This window comes from Indicator indicator, chromosome 24 (assembly GCF_027791375.1).
Source record: "Indicator indicator isolate 239-I01 chromosome 24, UM_Iind_1.1, whole genome shotgun sequence".
NCBI classification, from domain to species: Eukaryota; Metazoa; Chordata; class Aves; order Piciformes; family Indicatoridae; genus Indicator; species Indicator indicator.
Genome location: NC_072033.1, coordinates 14,937,060 through 14,954,332, shown reverse-complemented (window position 1 = coordinate 14,954,332; position 17,273 = coordinate 14,937,060). Strand labels below are relative to the sequence as shown.

General features: G+C 63.3%; 2 protein-coding genes across 2 annotated transcripts; one reads left to right on the top strand and one right to left on the bottom strand.

Annotated features, from left to right (window-relative positions):
* Positions 1–706: 706 nt before the first annotated feature.
* Positions 707–1,423, top strand: LOC128975282 (E3 ubiquitin-protein ligase RNF182-like). The gene has a single exon (XM_054392095.1). The coding sequence runs from the start codon at positions 707–709 to the stop codon at positions 1,421–1,423; it is 717 nt and encodes a 238-aa protein (XP_054248070.1).
* Positions 1,424–6,080: 4,657 nt separating this feature from the next.
* On the bottom strand, positions 6,081–15,293 carry ZNF335 (zinc finger protein 335). Its single transcript, XM_054392129.1, is given in 27 exon segments — positions 6,081–6,765; positions 7,307–7,388; positions 7,559–7,624; positions 7,763–7,846; positions 7,994–8,071; positions 8,185–8,288; positions 8,781–8,920; positions 9,231–9,373; positions 9,462–9,851; positions 9,921–10,056; positions 10,156–10,439; positions 10,568–10,662; positions 10,742–10,868; positions 10,930–11,159; positions 11,251–11,411; positions 11,512–11,588; positions 11,674–11,790; positions 11,995–12,013; positions 12,182–12,294; positions 12,370–12,547; positions 12,652–12,910; positions 13,009–13,167; positions 13,249–13,383; positions 13,500–13,829; positions 14,039–14,116; positions 14,471–14,744; positions 15,093–15,293. Coding segments are annotated over 27 exon segments (4,179 nt in total). The 3' UTR covers positions 6,081–6,646.
* Positions 15,294–17,273: the final 1,980 nt, after the last annotated feature.

Here is a 17,273-nt window from a genome sequence, read left to right as displayed (position 1 = left end):
GCTGCAGTGCCTGCTGCATCCCGGCTGTGCCCGGCAGCGCCCGTGGCGCCGATCCTGCCCGGCCTGGGCTCAGCACAGCACCAGTGGCGGCACTGGCAGCCGCAGCGGCCGGGCATCTTTCTCCGTCTTGCCGTTGCCAGGCCAACGCCGCGGGGATGCCGCCGGCCCCTGCGCCGGGGCGGCCTCCGCAGCGCCGCGGGCACCGCGTCCCAGCCCGCTCCATGGGGCTCCCGGGGCCCCGGGCATCTACCCACGGCCGCCGACCGCCCCGGAGCCCCAGCGGAGAGCAGGTACCAGGCGGGGAGCTGATGGAGGGAAGGTCGTTCCGGAGCCCGGGGGCGGGAGGGTGCTGCGGTAGGGGTGTCCCGGCAGCCGCAGAGCCCGTGTCCGATGCCAGCTCGCCCGGGGGAAGCCGTTGGCATGGGGAGGGTCGACCTGTGCCCACTTGGGAGCTGGGCCCCCGCCCACACACAGAAGCCGGGACAGGGGCGAGGCCCCGAACCAGCGGCAGTAGCCGGTGGTCAGAGCTGGCCCCGGGAGGAGGGCTGCAGCCGGTGCCAGTCTCCCTCGGTCCCCCTCTGCCGGGGAGCCTTGGGGTGCCCAGGAGCCTGCCCATGGGGTGCAGCAGGACCAAAGAACCTGCCCCTCAGCCCCCGTTCACAGCCCCTTCCCCCTGTGTCCAGCCCCGCAGCAGCCCTCCGGGAGCATGGCCCAGCCGGACAGCGAGCGGGGGCTGCAGGCAGTGTCCCCAGAGCTGGACTGCACCATTTGCTACAGCCGCTACGATGCCCGCGCCCGCAGACCCAAACTGCTCCGTTGTGGCCATCGCCTCTGCACCAGGTGCCTGCACAAGATGGTGGCACTGGGGGACACGTCGCCCCACCAGCTCCGCTGCCCCTTCTGCCGTCAGCACAGCTCGGTGCCCGGTGGGGACGTGCAGCGGCTGCAGGACGATGGTGAGGCGCTGGCACTGCTGACCGGCAGTGAAAGGCCCAAGAAGCAAGGTCCCTCCCGGTCCCCTGAGGTCCTGCTCTGCCCCAGTGTGCTGGAGCCTGCACCCGGCCCTGATTGCGTGGTCGTCACCATCCTGGAGGTGCCAGAGGATGTGGCCCTGCCAGAGAGCTTGAACGGGATGGAAGTGGTGCGGCTGTACCGCCCTGACAGTCTGACCGTGCTGCCCTGCCATGGCCCCGGGCAGAAGTGCCGCTCCTGGGGGTGGCAAGCAGTCCCGCACTTCATCCTGGGCGTGCTCTGCCTCCTCTACTTCAGCTCCCTGCCCTTTGGCATCTACCTCCTCCTCATCGAGCACCACAGCCTGGGCATTGTCCTGGTCAGCCTCGTGCCCGCCACCCTCCTCCTCTGCATCGTCTACAGCCTCTGTCAGTGCCTGTGCCGGGAGGTCTTTGGGTTCCCCCACTCCTGACCCTGCGCCTGCACAGGGGAAGCTTCGGGCACCTTGCAACGTTGTCCCTTGGGTACAGATGTTCCCCGTGGCTCACCCACAGCATGGAGATCCGCCTGGACCACAGCAAGGTGCTGGGTGCTTGTTGCCTTCTCAGGTGGAACAGCTCCAGCTTCACCAGGTGGGAGCCCACGCTGGAGCGGTTGCAGGAGCTCATTGCAGCCTTCAAGGGATCAGGCCAGACCTTCAGCTCCTCCTCATCCTCTACCAGAAAGAAACAGAGAGGAGCTGGGCTGAGAGCAAAGCAGCAACTAGGGGACAGATCCCACCCACCCAAGGTGGAGTGGATGCTTGGTGCCACAGCCGGAGGGGCCCTGGCAGCTGGACACAGCCTGGCACTGGTGGGAGAAGGAGGGGCAGAGCCCGGGGGGCTCCTGCAGCTGGCCCTGCCCCAGCACGGTTCCGTGTCCAGATGTAAATAGCTGTGTCCGCGGCACTGCCACTCCCATCCCACCCGTGTGAGTCCCGCCTTGGCTGCCACCACTGTGTCCGTGGAGGGCAGGAGCAGGGGGAGGTTGGTTGGCTGGGGTTGTACAGATGTTGTTGCAGCTGTTTTGTAGTCTTGTGGTCTTCATGCAGAGCCCCTGGGCTTTATTTAACCTCCTTGGGTTTTGTTGTGCAAGGACTCATTCAGCATCAAGAACATTTCATTACTTTTATCAAGAAGAGCAAATTCTGATCTCTGGTTCCTAGTTCTTAAGGACATCAGAAGCAGACTCTGCCTGTGTTCAAGCCTTCCCAGCTCCTGCTCCCTCCTCCCCTTCCCGGAGTCTCCTCTGGCTGCACTTGCCACCCTGGGGCTGCACAGAGCCACCAGCTTGGCCTTGGGAAATAGGGGGGGGAAGGTCTGCACCTGGCCCTGGCAGCGAGTGGCTGGGCACTACTGCTGCCTCCTACACTCGCTGTGTGGCATGCTCCCTGCATGTCCTTGTGCCTGTTTGTCCCTATCCCAGAATGTCCCTCCCTACTCTGTCCCACAGCACAGCGCTGTGACAGCCCCACACCCAGTTCTTTGCCACAGGGGTGACTCTGGATGTCCAGGGAGGGGAAAGGTGAGGAAGAATCAGGCACCAAATCGGGTGGAGGAGCTGCCCTGGGCACCAGGGGCAGGTAGATCCCCTCAAGCCTGTCTTGGGCACCCAGGGGCGTCCTGCTTCAGGGAGAGGCAGCAGCCCAGGGGGCTCAGGGCAAGACCTGCTCTGCTCCATGGGGTGACTGGGGCTGCCCACGGCAGTACTGGCAGTGGAGATGCCCATCTCCCCTCCAGCCCTCCCTACACCCCCACCAGCATGCCCACAGCCCCACTGCCAGCCCCACCACAGACAAGCAACACCAGGAGGTCCAAGACAGTCACATTTATTAGTGCCCTGTGTCCCTCCCTGCCCACTCCTCTTGCTCTCAGGCAGTCTCCAGGTCCCGTCACCACCCCTGTCCCCTGCAGAGGGCTGTTGCATCCCCACAACCCCAGCCCTACCCCTGCTTCGGCATCGCTGGCACCCCCGGGGGGGACCTACTCTCCCTGGTGGGAGATGCCAGCATCGCTGCCACGCTCCAGATCTTGGGTTTCTGGTGCTCTGTGACCTGGTCAGGTCCTGGCTCCTCCTGCTCAGGACTGTTCCTGCACCCATCCTGCACGGGGTTGGGGTCAGGGCCAGGCTTGGCACCTGGTGTGGTCCCCTCTCCCTCGCTGTCCTCGCTGTCTGAAGCACCCCGTGGTGCCCAGCCTGCCTTGTTTTCCTTCTTGAGGCGCCGGCGGGCGTTGGCGAACCATGTGGAGACCTGGGTGAGGCTCATCCTGCTGACCACGGCCAGCATCACCTTCTCCCCTTTGCTGGGGTAGGGGTTCCTGGGGTGCCGTGCCAGCCAGGCCTTCAATGCCCCAGTGCTCTCCCGTGCTGCCACCACCTTCGCTCGCCCTGGCTCCACAGGCAGGGGCTGTTGGCAGCAGGGTGGGCAGAGCCCAGCACTGGGTACCAGCCCTGGCAGCACCTCATAGGCTGGAGAGACCTGGAGGGGGCAAATGGGTGTCAGGACAGGGGCACCCGCAGAGGACAGGGGCTGGGGGACAGAGGGATGCAGCCCTTTGCACATGGGAAGGGGCAAAGCTGGGTCCTGACCCTCCTCATTCTCTCCCATGCCTGGCACTGGGTGTCCCGACATGCAGGATGGTGTAAGGGGGGGTACAGAGAACCCAGGACAGCAGGTGCCCAGCCCCAACCCCAGCCACCCCATACAGCCCCAGCCCAGTCCCAGGAGGGTTCCGCATCCCAGTTACACTGTGCAGCACTTACCGGGGGTGCCAGGAGGCTCAGGGGTGGTGGCAGCAGGCTGCAGCCAGCCAGCACAGGGCAGGGGTAGGGCATCAGGGCTTGGGGGGACCCCCGCAGGGCTCTCCAGGGCCCTCCACAGCCCTCCAGCTCTCGGCCTGGGCTCCCCTCACCCTGAGTTGCTGCCATGCTGCAGGGAGAGAAGCCAGGGAGCTGCTCCTGGGCATTTTATAGCTGCTGGGTCCATGGCAACTGGCAGCTGACCAGGGGGTATTAGTGCCCAGGGGAGCGGCAGCGGGATCTGGGGCAGCGGATAACTCCCCCCCACAGCTTGTGTCGGCAGGGACTAGCAGGGAGCAGCCCCTCACCCTGCCCATCAGCCAGGACATGGCCAGGACTCCTACTAGGACGTCTGTCCCTTTTGGTCCCCCAACCCTGCACAGCCACCACGGATAGGGAGTAGCCCTCCGGCGTGGGGTGCAGCAGCAGTGGGGGCTGGTGCACAGAGCCCAGGGAAGCACCACAGCCCCACAGACACAGGGATGCCCTTGGGGCACAGCACACACTGGGCTCAACTGCAGTGCCGAGAGCTGCTGGTCCCCATCCTTGGCTCCAGCCCTGACCTGGGCCCAGGACAGGGGTCGGCAGTGGGTCAGGTCAGAGGGCAGGGCACTGGCAGAATTTATGCATGGTTGGTAGGACATGGGTGGCAGAGAGTGCTGTGCTGGAACTCAGCTGCTCCCCCAGCTTGACCAGGTTCTTGCCCAAGCCCTGGTGACACTGTAGACCCCTGGCTGCAGAGGAGCAAAGGGGTAGGGGCCCCACAGCCCTGGGGACAGCTGGAGACCCTTTGCCCAGGTAGGGATGTTCCTGCCCACTGTGGAGGGCAGCAGGCAGGCAGGTCAGGAGCGGGCAGCTGTGCAAGGACCCCCGAGAGCTCACGACCCCCCGGGCACCCGCTCCTGCACTGCGCCCCCCGCTCAGCCTGGGATTATCCCACAGGTTGTATCCGTGGTTAAATACCGATAATAACGCTCTCAGGATATTAAAGATGTAACAAACCCGCTTAGCGCTGGCCGGGGACGGCACCGGGAAGGTCACCGGCGCTAACGAGCCCTGCCGCATCCCCAGGCCCCCGGTGACAGGGGAGGTGCCAGCGCTGAGGGGCACCGAGCCCCTGTTGTGCCCTACTGTGGGCGCCCAGAGTGCCAGCTGCACTTGGAGCACCCCATCTGCAGCAGCCAGGACCCCTGGTTCCGTCCGTCCCAGCACTGTCCCCGCCGCGGGCTTGGTCCCATGCTCTGGGCAGCCTCAAGCGTGGAAGTCACGGGGCAGCCGTGTCACCAGTGTCACCGAGCAGGAGTGGACAGTCAGGCTGCACAGCCGGGCCAGCCCCGGCAGTGGCCCCACGGTGGCTCCGTAACCTTGTCCCCACAGGACTCTTGCAACCCTAATCGGTGCCGCCGGCGACACCGCGGATCGGCTTGATTAGATAATGGGGCTGTAATCTAGGAAAGCGCCTGCGGATTGCCCGGGGCCTTAACCCTGCGCTGCACAGCTGGGGAGGGAGGGCTGCGGCCAGGCACTGCCATAGCAGCTGGACACAGCTGGATGCTGACCCAGCCACAGCCACACAGCAGCAAAAGTAGGCACAGCTGTAACTGGCGCAGAACAACCAAGAGCAACCAGGGCTGTGGGGCCACCCACACCCCACTTCCCAGCTGGGTACCCCAGCTGCCAGACCAGCCAGGTGCTGCTGGCCTTTGGAGCAGGACGCAGTCCCCAGTGCCTTCCCCATCCCCTTGCAGCAGGTGGGGCAAGAGGCTGGCTAAGCTCAGGGTCACACCACGCCACGCTCCTGGTCGCGGGACTGAGGGCTCAAGGCTGCTCCTGCTGAGGTGGGGAGGCCCCAGGGCCTTTCCCCTGGGCAGAGGCTGAGCTGGCTGCAGAGCAGGAGCCGGAGCTCAGCTGTCATAATCACATGTAAACACCTCCAGACAATCGGCTCAGGGAGGGGCAGCGTGTAGCAGGGCAGAGTTACACGGGATTTAGGCTGTTTACCACTCGATTAATTTCATGACTCCAGCCCCAAACCCACCCCTGGACCAGATGCCAGGATGAAGCCCAGGAGTCAAGGTCACCCAGGCAGGAGGCAGCCGGTGGCACTGGGCATCCACATCTGCCAGCAGCCACGGGCCTGGGCCAGGCACTGGGAGCCCGAGGTGGGGGTGGTGATGTCAGTGTTGTTGGGGCAGGACCACAGAGCTCATGCCAGCTGCAATCCCTTTTTATTCATAAGCAGAGTCAAAGCTCGAGAACGGGACCCGAACCCCTCCCACAACCACCCACGAACCAACACCAGCGTCCAACCCTCCTCAGAACAAAAATAGAACATTTTCCACCCATGCCTCCTCCCGCTGCAGGCTCCTCCAGGCCACACCCCACTGCTGCCTGCCCGCAGGCAGGAGATGCCAAGGGAGGGACAGGTGCCTTCACACTCCCTGGCTGTGTCATAGGGAGCGTGGCTACAGCACCCCCTTCCCACCACACCCCAGCTCTGCCAGCCCCATGGCTGCACCCTTGTGTGCCAGGCAGGCACTGCTCGAGGCATGGCCTACGCCAACATGATTCAGGGAAAAGAGGTTCAGACCATCAAGTGCAGTAGGCAGAGCCCAGGCCTGCAAGCACTGCCAGCCTCAGACCCTGGCTGGAGGCAGTGGCCTGCACTGGCGGCAGGGGGGGGGATGTGCAGGACCCTCACGGGGTGGCCAAGTGGCAGCATGTCCCCGTCACAGCACACCCAGCTGCACCCCCCGGAACCCCCAAGCAATAAGGCAACTGCTGGCTGAGGCAGCTCCTGCCCGGCATGCCCACCCCGCTCTGCATGGCGTCACGGTGCCCACCGGGCCTGGTGCCGCTATTCTGCCAGGGTGATGACATCGTAGTGAATGCCCTGCTGCAGCTGCTGCAGCTGCTCGGCTGTGGCCTCGGCGGTGAACACTCCCTGCGCCTGTGCCATTGCCGCGTCGGCCACTGCTGCAGGAGACAGGAGAGGAGAGAGGTGAGCCCAGGGGTGGCAAGGAACCAGAGGCTGCCCAGGGACCCTCCCATCTGTGCCCCAGGGCACAAGCAGGTCACCAAGGGAAGCAGAAGGGCTCCAGAAGCCTGGCTGTGGTTAACTCTGGGAATACATAGCATGGTGTCTCCTCCCTGTGGAAGCTCATCCCCAGGGGAAAGAGGCTGGTGCTGACCCAGAGCTGACAGGCTGGGGCCAGTGAAGAGCTCCCCACAGACATCAGGGTGGGCCCAAGGCTGGCTGTCACCCACAGTTCCAGGGATGCTGGCAGCAAGGTGACAACCTCACCACCTCAACCCTGGAGCAGCTGGGCAAGAGCTGTGGTGTGGCCACCTGTGAACCCCTGCTGGTGACAACCACCAAACAGGCCCTGCAGGCAGAGCAGAGCTGAGGTGATGCTGTCACACAGCAGGACTGGCTCCTGGAACAGCTGGAGTGAGATGGGACAGCCAGAGCTGTCCCCAAGCTACCCCAGAGCTTAGCCCTGTCCCCAGGTCCTACCTGAGACTGCAGAGTGTGCTGCTGCCTCCAGCTGTGCCTGGGTGACAAGCTGCTGCTCTGGCGAGACAGGCATGTACTGGATCTGCAGGGGAGAGAGGGCAGCAGGCTCAGGGAAGGTCTGCACACCTCCTGGGGCACTGCTCTGTTGCCAGCCCACACACACCTTCCATTTCACATCCCTCCCTCTCCAGGTGGGTGCCCAATGCCCATCTCAGATAGCCCTGGCAGCCTCATCCATGCTTGGCCCCTCACCTGTGGCTCCTGGAGGAACTGGCTGCCCTGCTCATACTGGATGTGAGTGATCTGCCCATCCTGGACCTGGGGATGAAAGCCACCGTGGGGCTGTGTTAGTGCCAGCAGGCTCTGAACAAAGCTCTCACTCAAATGGAGTAAGCCATGAGGAGCAGGAGTAGGCTGAGCCCCATTCACATCACAGAGGGGCAGCCTGAAGCTCACCTGGATGTGATGTCCCTCTGGGACAACAACGTACTCGTGGGGAAGCAAGTGCTGTACAGAGTCCTGGGCAATGATGTATTGAACCTGCAAACAGGGATTCAGACCCAGGAAAGGCCACCCCAGCCCAAAACCCCCTGCACTGCAGCAGGGCTGGTTCTTGTCTTGTCTTCCATGCCCGTTTTCACCCCAGCTCTCCCCCCTGCAGCCATGCAGCAGCTCTGGGCCCCTCACCTGGTTGTCTGAGGTCACTAAGTGCTGCACTGTCTGCCCATCGGCCGTCGTGATCTCCTGGATGTATGCAGCCTCCTCCTGCACATCACCAAGAGCCTGTGGTCAGGGCAGGATGCCCAGCTGTGTGCCCTCAAGGATGCAACCCCAGAGCCCCCAGGGAGCAGCTGCAGGCAGCATGCAGCCTGACTCACCTGGCTGGTGACGCTCTGCTCCTGGGCCACGATGATGTGCTCCTGTCCCAGGGCCTGCTGCAGCCGCTCGGGAGCCAGCACTGCCTGGCCTGACTGCAGCGCCGCTGCAACACAGAGAGAGCCACTGCCAACACTGACAGACCGTGCAAGGGCTGCCAGCTGGCCCCTGGCTGCTGCCCTCCCTATGAGGAGCACAGGAGTCTCAGCTCTGCTTGCAGAAGGCCAGAAGCTAAAGCAAGCTGGCCCAAGATGAAGGGAATGAGAAGTCACTATGTGGGAGGTTTTTTGTCATCAGATCATGAACTCTGCTTCTCACTTCAGCACCACTGCTCTCACCACATCCTGATCCACTGGGGCCTGTTCGGAGCAAGTGCTGGCGCCCAATTCTGCACAGGACCACAACAGCCAGCACCTTGCCAGGAGAGCTCCCTGCACCCAGGTCTTCATCTCCACACCATGTCCTACCACCACGACCAACTCTGACATGCAACTGTAATCTCTTGGCCCTGCTGTACCTCAGCCCTATTTGCCCACAGGCTGGGTGAACCCTGTAGAGGAGACCCAGAGCTCATGCTGGTGAGAGGGACACAACTTACTCTGCAGGGTGGCCAGCGTGTCCTCATCACTGTTCAGGATGATGGTTTGCTGGGCAGCAGCTGCTGGTGGCCCCGGCCGAGTGCCCTCTGAGCTGTGCAAACGCTGCATGTGGAACTTGAGGTGCCCGTTTCGGTTGAACCTACAGAAGGACAGAGCAAGGTGGAGTTGCTCTGGCACCACAGGGCCTTAGTGCCCTCTGCAGAGACCCTGGCCATGGGCAACAGGAGCACATTCCACAGCATGGCCTGGCCCAGTTCCCAAAACACTTCCAGCAGCACTGAACCTCCTTGGGCAGAAGTTCCTTTGAGACAAGTTGCTTCCCCACCCATAGAAGGAACCATCTGGGGCCAGAATTCCCTCTAACAGGGGATAGCCCTCAGGGGTCAGGTCTTCTTTTAAGCCTTGGGGATCTCTGCATGATCCCCTCAAAGCAGGCAGGCCTCACCCACCTCTGCCCACAGATCTGGCAGGCAAAGGGCTTCTCATTGGTGTGTGTCAGCATGTGCCTGCGCAGGTCCTTCTTGTTCTTGGAGGCAAAGCTGCAGTGGGTGCACTTGTGTGGTCGGAGGCTGGCATGCTGGACCATGTGGCTCTGGGGGCAAAGGGACATGTGTGGGGTCAGGAAGCTCACATGTCCCCACACTTCTTGCTCCTAGGGCTGCCCTGTGCCAGGGACCTACCCGAACCTCCGGCCAGAGGGCTGCAGTGAACGGGCAGTCAGGACACTTGAAGGTGCTGGGCCCAATGTGGGCTCTCTTGTGACTCTCCATCTCTGCTCTCCCTGTGAACATGGCTGTGCAAATCTTGCATGAAAACTTTTTGGCTGTGGAAATCTTGCACGAAAGCTTCTTGGCTGTGGAAACCTTGCAGGAGAGCTTCTTGGCCATGCCTTGCAGCACAGGCCACTTGACCTTTGGGGATGAGACTTCCTGCCCCTCGGAGGCTGGGGATAAAGACGAGTCCTTCTGGAGCTGCCTGGTGACACACTGCACCAGGGGCCACTTGACGCTGGCGGGCTGTGCCTCCGGGCCCTCTGCTGGTGGGGGGAAGGCAGCGTCCCCGCTGAGGGGCTGCGAGAGAAACACACAGTCACACCGGTTCACACCGCCGCCACAGCAGGGGGGAGCTCGGCTCCTTACCTCCACCGGCTGGAACTGGCTCCCCGCAGTGCTGGACATGATGTAATGATCGCTGTGCTCCTTCAGAACCTCCTCTGTCATCACCGCCTCGCTCACCACGACTGCATGGGAGGTCTCCGCAGGGCTCTCCTCCTCACTGCGGGTAAGGACCAGTTAGAGAGCTGCTTCTTTCTCCTCCTTCTCACCACCAAAGCCTCCTTGTTTCGGTCAGCAGTGTTCCTCCCACACGGCTGACCTGTAAAGGGTGCCTGCAGCTGGCATCTCCTCGCTGATGGGTGTGATGATGCTGTACTCTGCTGTCCCACCGAAGGGGATCGTGATCTGCTGCAGCTCTGAGCCACCCAGCGCCGCCTCCTCGTAAGCCTCCTGCACCAGCGTCTCCCCAGCCTCTGCCATGTGCAGCGTCACCAACTTCTGCTGCTGCTGCTCCTCAAGGTCCACCTCTGTCCCTTCCCCCTGTGCTTGTGGCTCACAGGCTTCCTGCACCTCTCCTGAATCATTTGGCTTCACCACAGCCACCTGGTGAAATGGGGGTGGGGAGGGGACAGCACCTCAGGCACGGCACTGAGACCCCTGTGGCGCAAAACAGGGCTGGCTGCTGCTGAGAGACCTCCCCCAGCAGGCACAGCCACCCCAGGCCTCCTCACCTGTAGAGAGCCTGTGGCCAGCTCTCGCTGCGTGCTCATGTTCAGCAGGAGGTCCAGGGCAGTCTGCGTGGCCAGCTCGGCCGATCCGGCCACATCTGCAGGGGCCAGAGGGGAGGGGGTCAGGTGGGCACCCCCTGACGCCCTCTCCATCCCCTGCCCTGGGAGCTCACTCACCTTGCTCGTAAATTATAGTGGCCCCTCCCAGGGAGTCCTGTGAGAGGACAGGGGCATCTACTCCCGGCACAGCCTGGGCTGCCTGGTAGGTGACAGGGGACAAGAGGAGCCTGTGTTAGAGAGCAAGCTGGCAGCATGGCCGGGCACAGTAGGCAGGGGAGCAGCCGGGATGCGGAGGTGGCACTGACTGGTGGGCCAGGCTCTGGCTCAGTGGGGGCCTGTCCCTGGCTGTGCTGCTGCTTCAGCTCCTCGATCTGCTGCAGGGTGAAGAAGGGGCGGCGGCGGCAGGGCGGCTCCTCGGGGTGCCTCTGCGCCCACTCCTCGAAGGAGTCAGCGTGGCGGCACTGCACGTGCAGCCGCAGGTTCTTCTTGTGCTTGGTGGTGAAGTGACAGAACTCACAGGCGAAGGGCTTCCCTCCTGCGGGACACTGGGGTCAGCAGGGAGCCCCCAGGGCTCCCACAGCACCAAGGAGAGGGGCAGCGGGCGCGGGACAGGCAGCTCCGCTCACCCGTGTGCTTGACGGCCATGTGTGACACCAGGAAGTCCTCGCGGAAGGTGGAGTACTTGCAGAAGCTGCACTTGTAGGGCTTGTCGTTCATGTGTGACAGCTGGTGGTTCAGCAGCACCTTCTTGTCCTCGCACACGTAGTCGCAGAACTCGCACTTGAACCTGCCAGGACGACGGCACAGGGGCAGCAGGGACCCTCCGTGCCTGCCTCTGCTGGGAGTGGGACACGGCTCGGCCCAGCAGGCTGCTGCCAGGCTCCTACCTGCGGTTGGCGATGGCCTGGATGTGCGTCAGGAGGTGCATCTTGAAGGTGTAGCGTTTCTTGAAGGACTTCCCACACTGCAGCAGAACAAAGCACACGACTCGCCTCCCGTCCAGCTTCACCCACCACCAGCCCCTCCCCAGGCCATGCGTTTCCTGTCACCTTGTCACACATGTGTGGCTTCTCAGTGCTGTGTGTTTTCATGTGCTGGGTCAGCCTCTTCTGCATGGGGTAGATGCGGTTGCAGACAGGGCATGGGAAAGAGTTCATCTTTGGGGGCTGGAGAGAGACCATGAGAATGAGATTGCTAGAGAGGGGTCACCAGCGTCCTGACCCACTCGCCACTGCAGGACCTGGGCTGCTCTTCCTCAGGGAATCCCAAAATACTGCCTCCAGCCAGGCACCAAGAGCCTGTGGAAACCCAGACATGCCTCCTCCCACAAAGCAGGGTGGGGAGCTTGCCAGCAGGATACCCAGACTCACCGGATCTGCTCTCTTTTTCCTGGAAAAGAAAGAAGAAACCCCCATGTCGTGAGTCACATCTGGGACCAAGCTCCCTTGTACCCAAACACCACAACTGCCCATTTTGGGGCCAGGGGAAGGGGCAGGGGGAACAGTTGGTGCCATTCAGGCAGGCTGTGAGATCATCCCAGGAAGCCAGCTCCCTCACCTGTCGCGGTTGTGCACCGTGGAGTGCCGGATGACATCCTTCTTGTACACGCTGGTGTAACTACACTCCTCACACTTGTAGGGCTTGCTGCCCACGTGGTTGAACATGTGCTCCTGTGAGAAGCAGAAAAGGGCCATGAGACCTGAGGCCACCCTTGCGGGTGCAGGAGCAGGCCAGAGGGTGCCCACCTTGAGGGAGGACCAGCGACGGGAGCGGTAGCTGCACTGCAGACACTTAAAGAGCTGAGGGTCGTTGGCCTCGTGCGAGCTGACGTGGAAGCGCAGGTCCTCGTGCGTCAGGAAGCGTGAGCCACAGATCCGGCACAGGTAGGGCCTCATCAGGGGCTTGGGGGACTTGTAGTAGTACCTGGGGAATAGGGCCAGGGTCGGGGCTGTGGTGGCCAGCTGGGGCTGGACCGGCCCTGGGCAGAGCCAGAGGGCCCCAGCACCGGCTCTGCTGGCACCCCTCACCTGCGCCCCATGTACTTGCGGTATTTCTTGCCCAGGAAGCGTCGGGAGGGTCGCCCTCTCCTCCGGGGGAGGACATCAGCCTCCTCCAGACTGGCATTGGAGGAAGGGTCCTTATTCTCCAAGTCGGACTGGCTGATGCTGGGCTCTGCCAGGCTCTCGCTGGTGCCGTTCTCCAGCCCAGAAGAACTGGCTGCCTCCGAGGTCTGCAGCTCGCGGCTCGATGTGCTCTGGGAGGTCACCAGGGGCTCCACCTCTGCTCCTGCTCAACAGGACGTGGCACAGCTCCATCAGACACACTCCCTGCACTGTTCCCCAGCTCCAGCCTGGCACAGGACTGCTGCCTCCCACTCCCCTCACCCTCAGGCATGTCCTGGGGCATGTCCTCCAGACGAGGAAACTTGCGGGGCCTCCCTGGGCGCCGACGTGGCCTCTCCTCGCTGGACGTGGGGATGCTGCGGCTGTACTTGGGCTGGCGCCCACGAGGCTCATCCTCAGCTGGGTTATAGTCACTGTCCTCTGCAGGGAAGTGGCCCAGAACGTCAGACAGAGACTGGGAGGAGACTAAACTACCTAAGAAATGGTGAGGATGAGTCATACCTTTGGGGTCATCAATAGCACCAGCATCCATGATATCATCATCCTCTTCTTCTTCAGGGGCTTCCTGCTCTGTGCTCTTTGGAGCTGCTCCCCCCTTCCATGGACGTCCTTTCTTCAAAGCCAGTGCTGAACCCACTGTCACAGAGGACAGAACAAAAACTCCTTACCAGGCTGTGTGGTGGAGCAGTTTCTTACATCACACCCCTCCCTGGTTCCTTCCCAGAGCAGGATGAAGTTTCCTCAGCACGCACCTGGCTGGAAGTGCCGTTCCTTCATGTGATTAATCAGAGTCTTCTTGGAGACACTCTTGTACTGGCACATCTTGCACTTGAACTGCTGCACCACCACCACCTCCATCATCTCCTCCAGGGTCTCCATGTCTGGCTGGTCCAGCTCCTCCCCGCCATCTGCTTCTTGGGCCTGATCTGGCTGCGTGGGCAGCTCCAGCACCTCCAGCTGCTCAGCAGGGTCTGAAGGGCCAGGCTGATCAAGGCATGTGGAAGTAGGTCCATCAGCAACAGCTTCAATTGCCAAGCTGTTGGCCAGAGCAGAAGTGGCCATCTGGGACACTAAGGGGGCACCTGAAACATCACAGCATGCTCAGTCAAGAAACAGACTCTCCCCTGCTCCTAGGCTGCACCCAGCCCTGGGGCACAGGGCTGCACAGGAACTCAGAGACAAGCTCCTAACAGCCAGGACATCCATGGAGATGCTGTGACAGGTGCTGTGGCTGGGATACCTGCTCCAGACCTGGGGCAGAGACAGCCACCACCCCAGATCACACCCTTACCATCATCAGGGCCCTGCAGAATGAGGTACTGGGTAGTCTCTGCCCCACCATCCTCTGCGCTGGTCACAGCGATGCAGCCTGTGAGGAAGAGAAGAGCAAAGCAGGGGCTGCAGAGTCACAAGGGCTCTCTGACACACAGTGGGAAGGGGCAAGGAAGGTCTGGCTGCAGGGATGAAGCCTGCCCTGGCACACAGCTGGGGGAGCAGCTGGGCAGGAAGAGGGCTGAAGCCACCAGCTCCTTGTCAAACCCTCCAGAAAGGCAAGAATAGAAACCCCAACTGCTGGAGCTGCGTTTCTATGCAGGCAGGCATCACCCCCTCGCCTCCCAAGGCCTGGCACGGTAGCAGCTCCCTCCCCAGCCCCCCAGGCCACATGCAGGCTCCAGCATGGGCAGCTGTGCCCTGTGTGCCAGCCATGGCAGCCCACACTCACTCTGGATGATGTCAGGGCCGATGGTGGACTCAATGATTTTGTCAATGGCAGAGCCCAGGTCCGAGGAAGTGGAGGCAGTGGAGTCTGACACAATTGTGGCACCGTCTGTGATGACGCTGGAGTGGACAAGGACTTGTGGAGACTCTGACACCATGATGGACTGGCTCACAGTGGAGACACTGGAAACTAAGGTGGACTGTGCAATGGAGGATGAATCTGGCAGGTAAACTCGGGGAATGGCATCTGTGCTGGAGCTGCTCTCTGACACCTCTTCCTGATGGAAAAAAAGGAGGTCAGAAAAGCTCAGCTAAGAGACCTTTGCCAGGCCAGACCCTCAGGGGAGCCAACACATGCAAATGACACCGGTATGTCACCACGGAACCTCCCAGAAAAGGAGCAGAGTAGGTCTTTTGACACTGCTAAGGACCCCGGACCTCCAGCACTGCTCTTGCTACCAAGGAGAGTTCTCCTCCGACCGGCACTAGACCCCCGACTGCTCTCACAGTGCCTGCCCAGGCTGCTGAGCTCCAGCGCTAGCTCCGCTTGCCAAAACCGTTCCGAGAAACCCACAGCCGCCCCTCCCCGAGCCGACTGCTGCCCCATCCTCCCCATCAGCTCCTACCAATGAGACCCCGCTGCTGTCGGAGCTCTGGCCCACGGCGGACTCATCGGCACGGGAGAGGGGTCCGGGGGCCGAGGCGGCATCGCTGCTGTCTGCCGACACAGCCTCCGAGGTCCCGACGCCCAGGCCGCTCTCGGAGGGCTCCTCCCGGGCCTCCTGCGGGGCCGCGTCGCTGCTGCTCTCCACCGCATTCTCCTCCATGCCCGTCCTGCCCGGGCCGTCTAGGATCGACCTGCGTGGGGAGGCAGCCGCCGTCAGCGCCGCGGCCAGAGCGCCCCTCCCAGCTGCACCCGGCCAGCGCGGGGGAAACGGCCCAGGAGCTCGGGCCGCCCGCCGGGACACCGGCAGAGAAGCCGGAGCTGCGGCGACCCCATGCCCGGGGGTCCCGCCCGCCCTCATGGGGGATCCCAGCGCCGCCCGGCGTTCCTGCTCCCGTCATGCCCCGCGGCCCTGCCCGGCCCTCAGCCGCCATCTTGCCGCGGGGTCCCCCCCGCCGCCTCCGCGCGCGCGCACACGGCGGGGCGGCCCCGGTGCGCCGGGGCTGGGGGGAGTCGCCGTCGCGGCGGGTCGAGGGGTCCCGCTGCCGCTGCCGCCGCCACCGCCCGCTCGCCCTTCGGCCCGCGCCCTTACCCTGCCCGCCGCGGCTCGGCCGCGCCCCCGCCGGAGCCGGCACCACGGCGGCCGCCATGCCCCCCCGCCCTCGCGCCGCGCAGCGGTACAGCCGCGCGAGGCGCTCGCCGGAACTACTTACCCCAGTCCCCTCCGCGCCCCGGACTGCTCGTCGCTGCGGGGCCGCGCTCCCTCACGCTAGCCGCCGCCACCGCCGATGAGCTGCACCGAGCGGCATCACCCAGCGTCGGCAGGCTGGAGAAGGCCTCAGGGCCCTGCCAGGGAACTACTTTCTTCGCGGAAGGATTATAAAGACAGGAGAGTGTATTTGCGTCAGAACGTCACGAAACGGCGCCCGGGCCCTGAGCGTCGGCGTCGCGCCGGGGTTGCGCCTGTCACGTGGCGGTGGGGCGGAAGTGGACGGGGCCGGGGTCGGGTGGGCCCGGGCCGGGTTTGGGACTCCCGGTCCCGGGATATTTTGTGGCTCCCGATCCCTCCGCTCCGGGCCCCTCCCCGCCCCTGTCCCGACATTCGGGCGGCCGCGGCTTTTTGCGTCCCTTCCCGTAGCCCGCGGTGGGCGCGGAGCCTGGCTGTGGCCGGCCCTTCTGGAGCGAGCTGCGGCGCCCGAGGCCTGACCGTGCTGAGCCCTGGGGGCTGTGCCGCCTGTTGAGCGGTCTCCTCAGTTCTCTGGGCTGGGGACGCCGGCCTGCTGTAGGTTTGAGCTGCATTGCAGAAGCCGCACTGGGCTTTTGGTGGCAGTTCTGCGGCTAAACGATCGCGATTCCCTTCTGTTCCCTCGTTAACTGTCACCCGTGCACCCGGGCAGGTGCAACGGGTGCACGGTTTGGCAGGCCTGGATCCGCTGTTGGTAGCACCTCTGGACCCATATTCATGACAAGCGGGGGCTGCGCTGGGCTGTGGGTGGTGGGCCTCTGCCAGCCCTTGCCATAGCGGTGTCCCCGCAGGGGTGCGCTCGGCAGCTGCTGCTGCCCTAGCTCTCTGGTAGCGCCGTCTGCTCCACCTGAGCTCAGCTGTGGGCTCCGCGTCTTCTGACCCAGCTGCCCTTGCTCTGCTCTGACGTCTGCAATAAACTGCAGAGCCCGTTGCTCTCACTCATGGTTTCTCACGTTACAGGGCTCTGATGAGAGCATGCATCCCAGGTTTTTCTGGACTAATGGCAGTCTTGTGCCTGCACTTTCCGGAGGCAGGACTGTGTTTGGGTGGAACTTGGCTCAGTCCCAGTGGAAGGGACACGCTGCGGATGGGGGCCAAGGATCCATATCCTGGGTCCCAGGGCCACCAGGACTGAGCCAACCCGCAGTGCGGCTCTGTTGAGAGCCAGTCCGGGCCAGCAGTTGTGTTTGTTGGCTCGCTGGCCAGAGCGACCAGTGCAGAGCTGGTGCTAATGTGGTGCCAGCCACCGAAGGACAGGCAGTGTCTTGCCTGGCACAGCTGGCGAGCATGGCATTGGATGAGGGGGGTGGCTGGACCAGCACTCTGCATTGCTTGGCAGAGTGGTGACTGAGGTTCAAAGTGAGTGGCTGGATTCAGCCTCCCACAGCCCAGAGCTGC

Coding starts and splice junctions, on each gene's coding strand:
- LOC128975282 (XM_054392095.1), top strand. CDS start 707: ATGGCCCAGCCGGACAGCGAGCGGGGGCTGCAGGCAGTGTCCCCAGAG.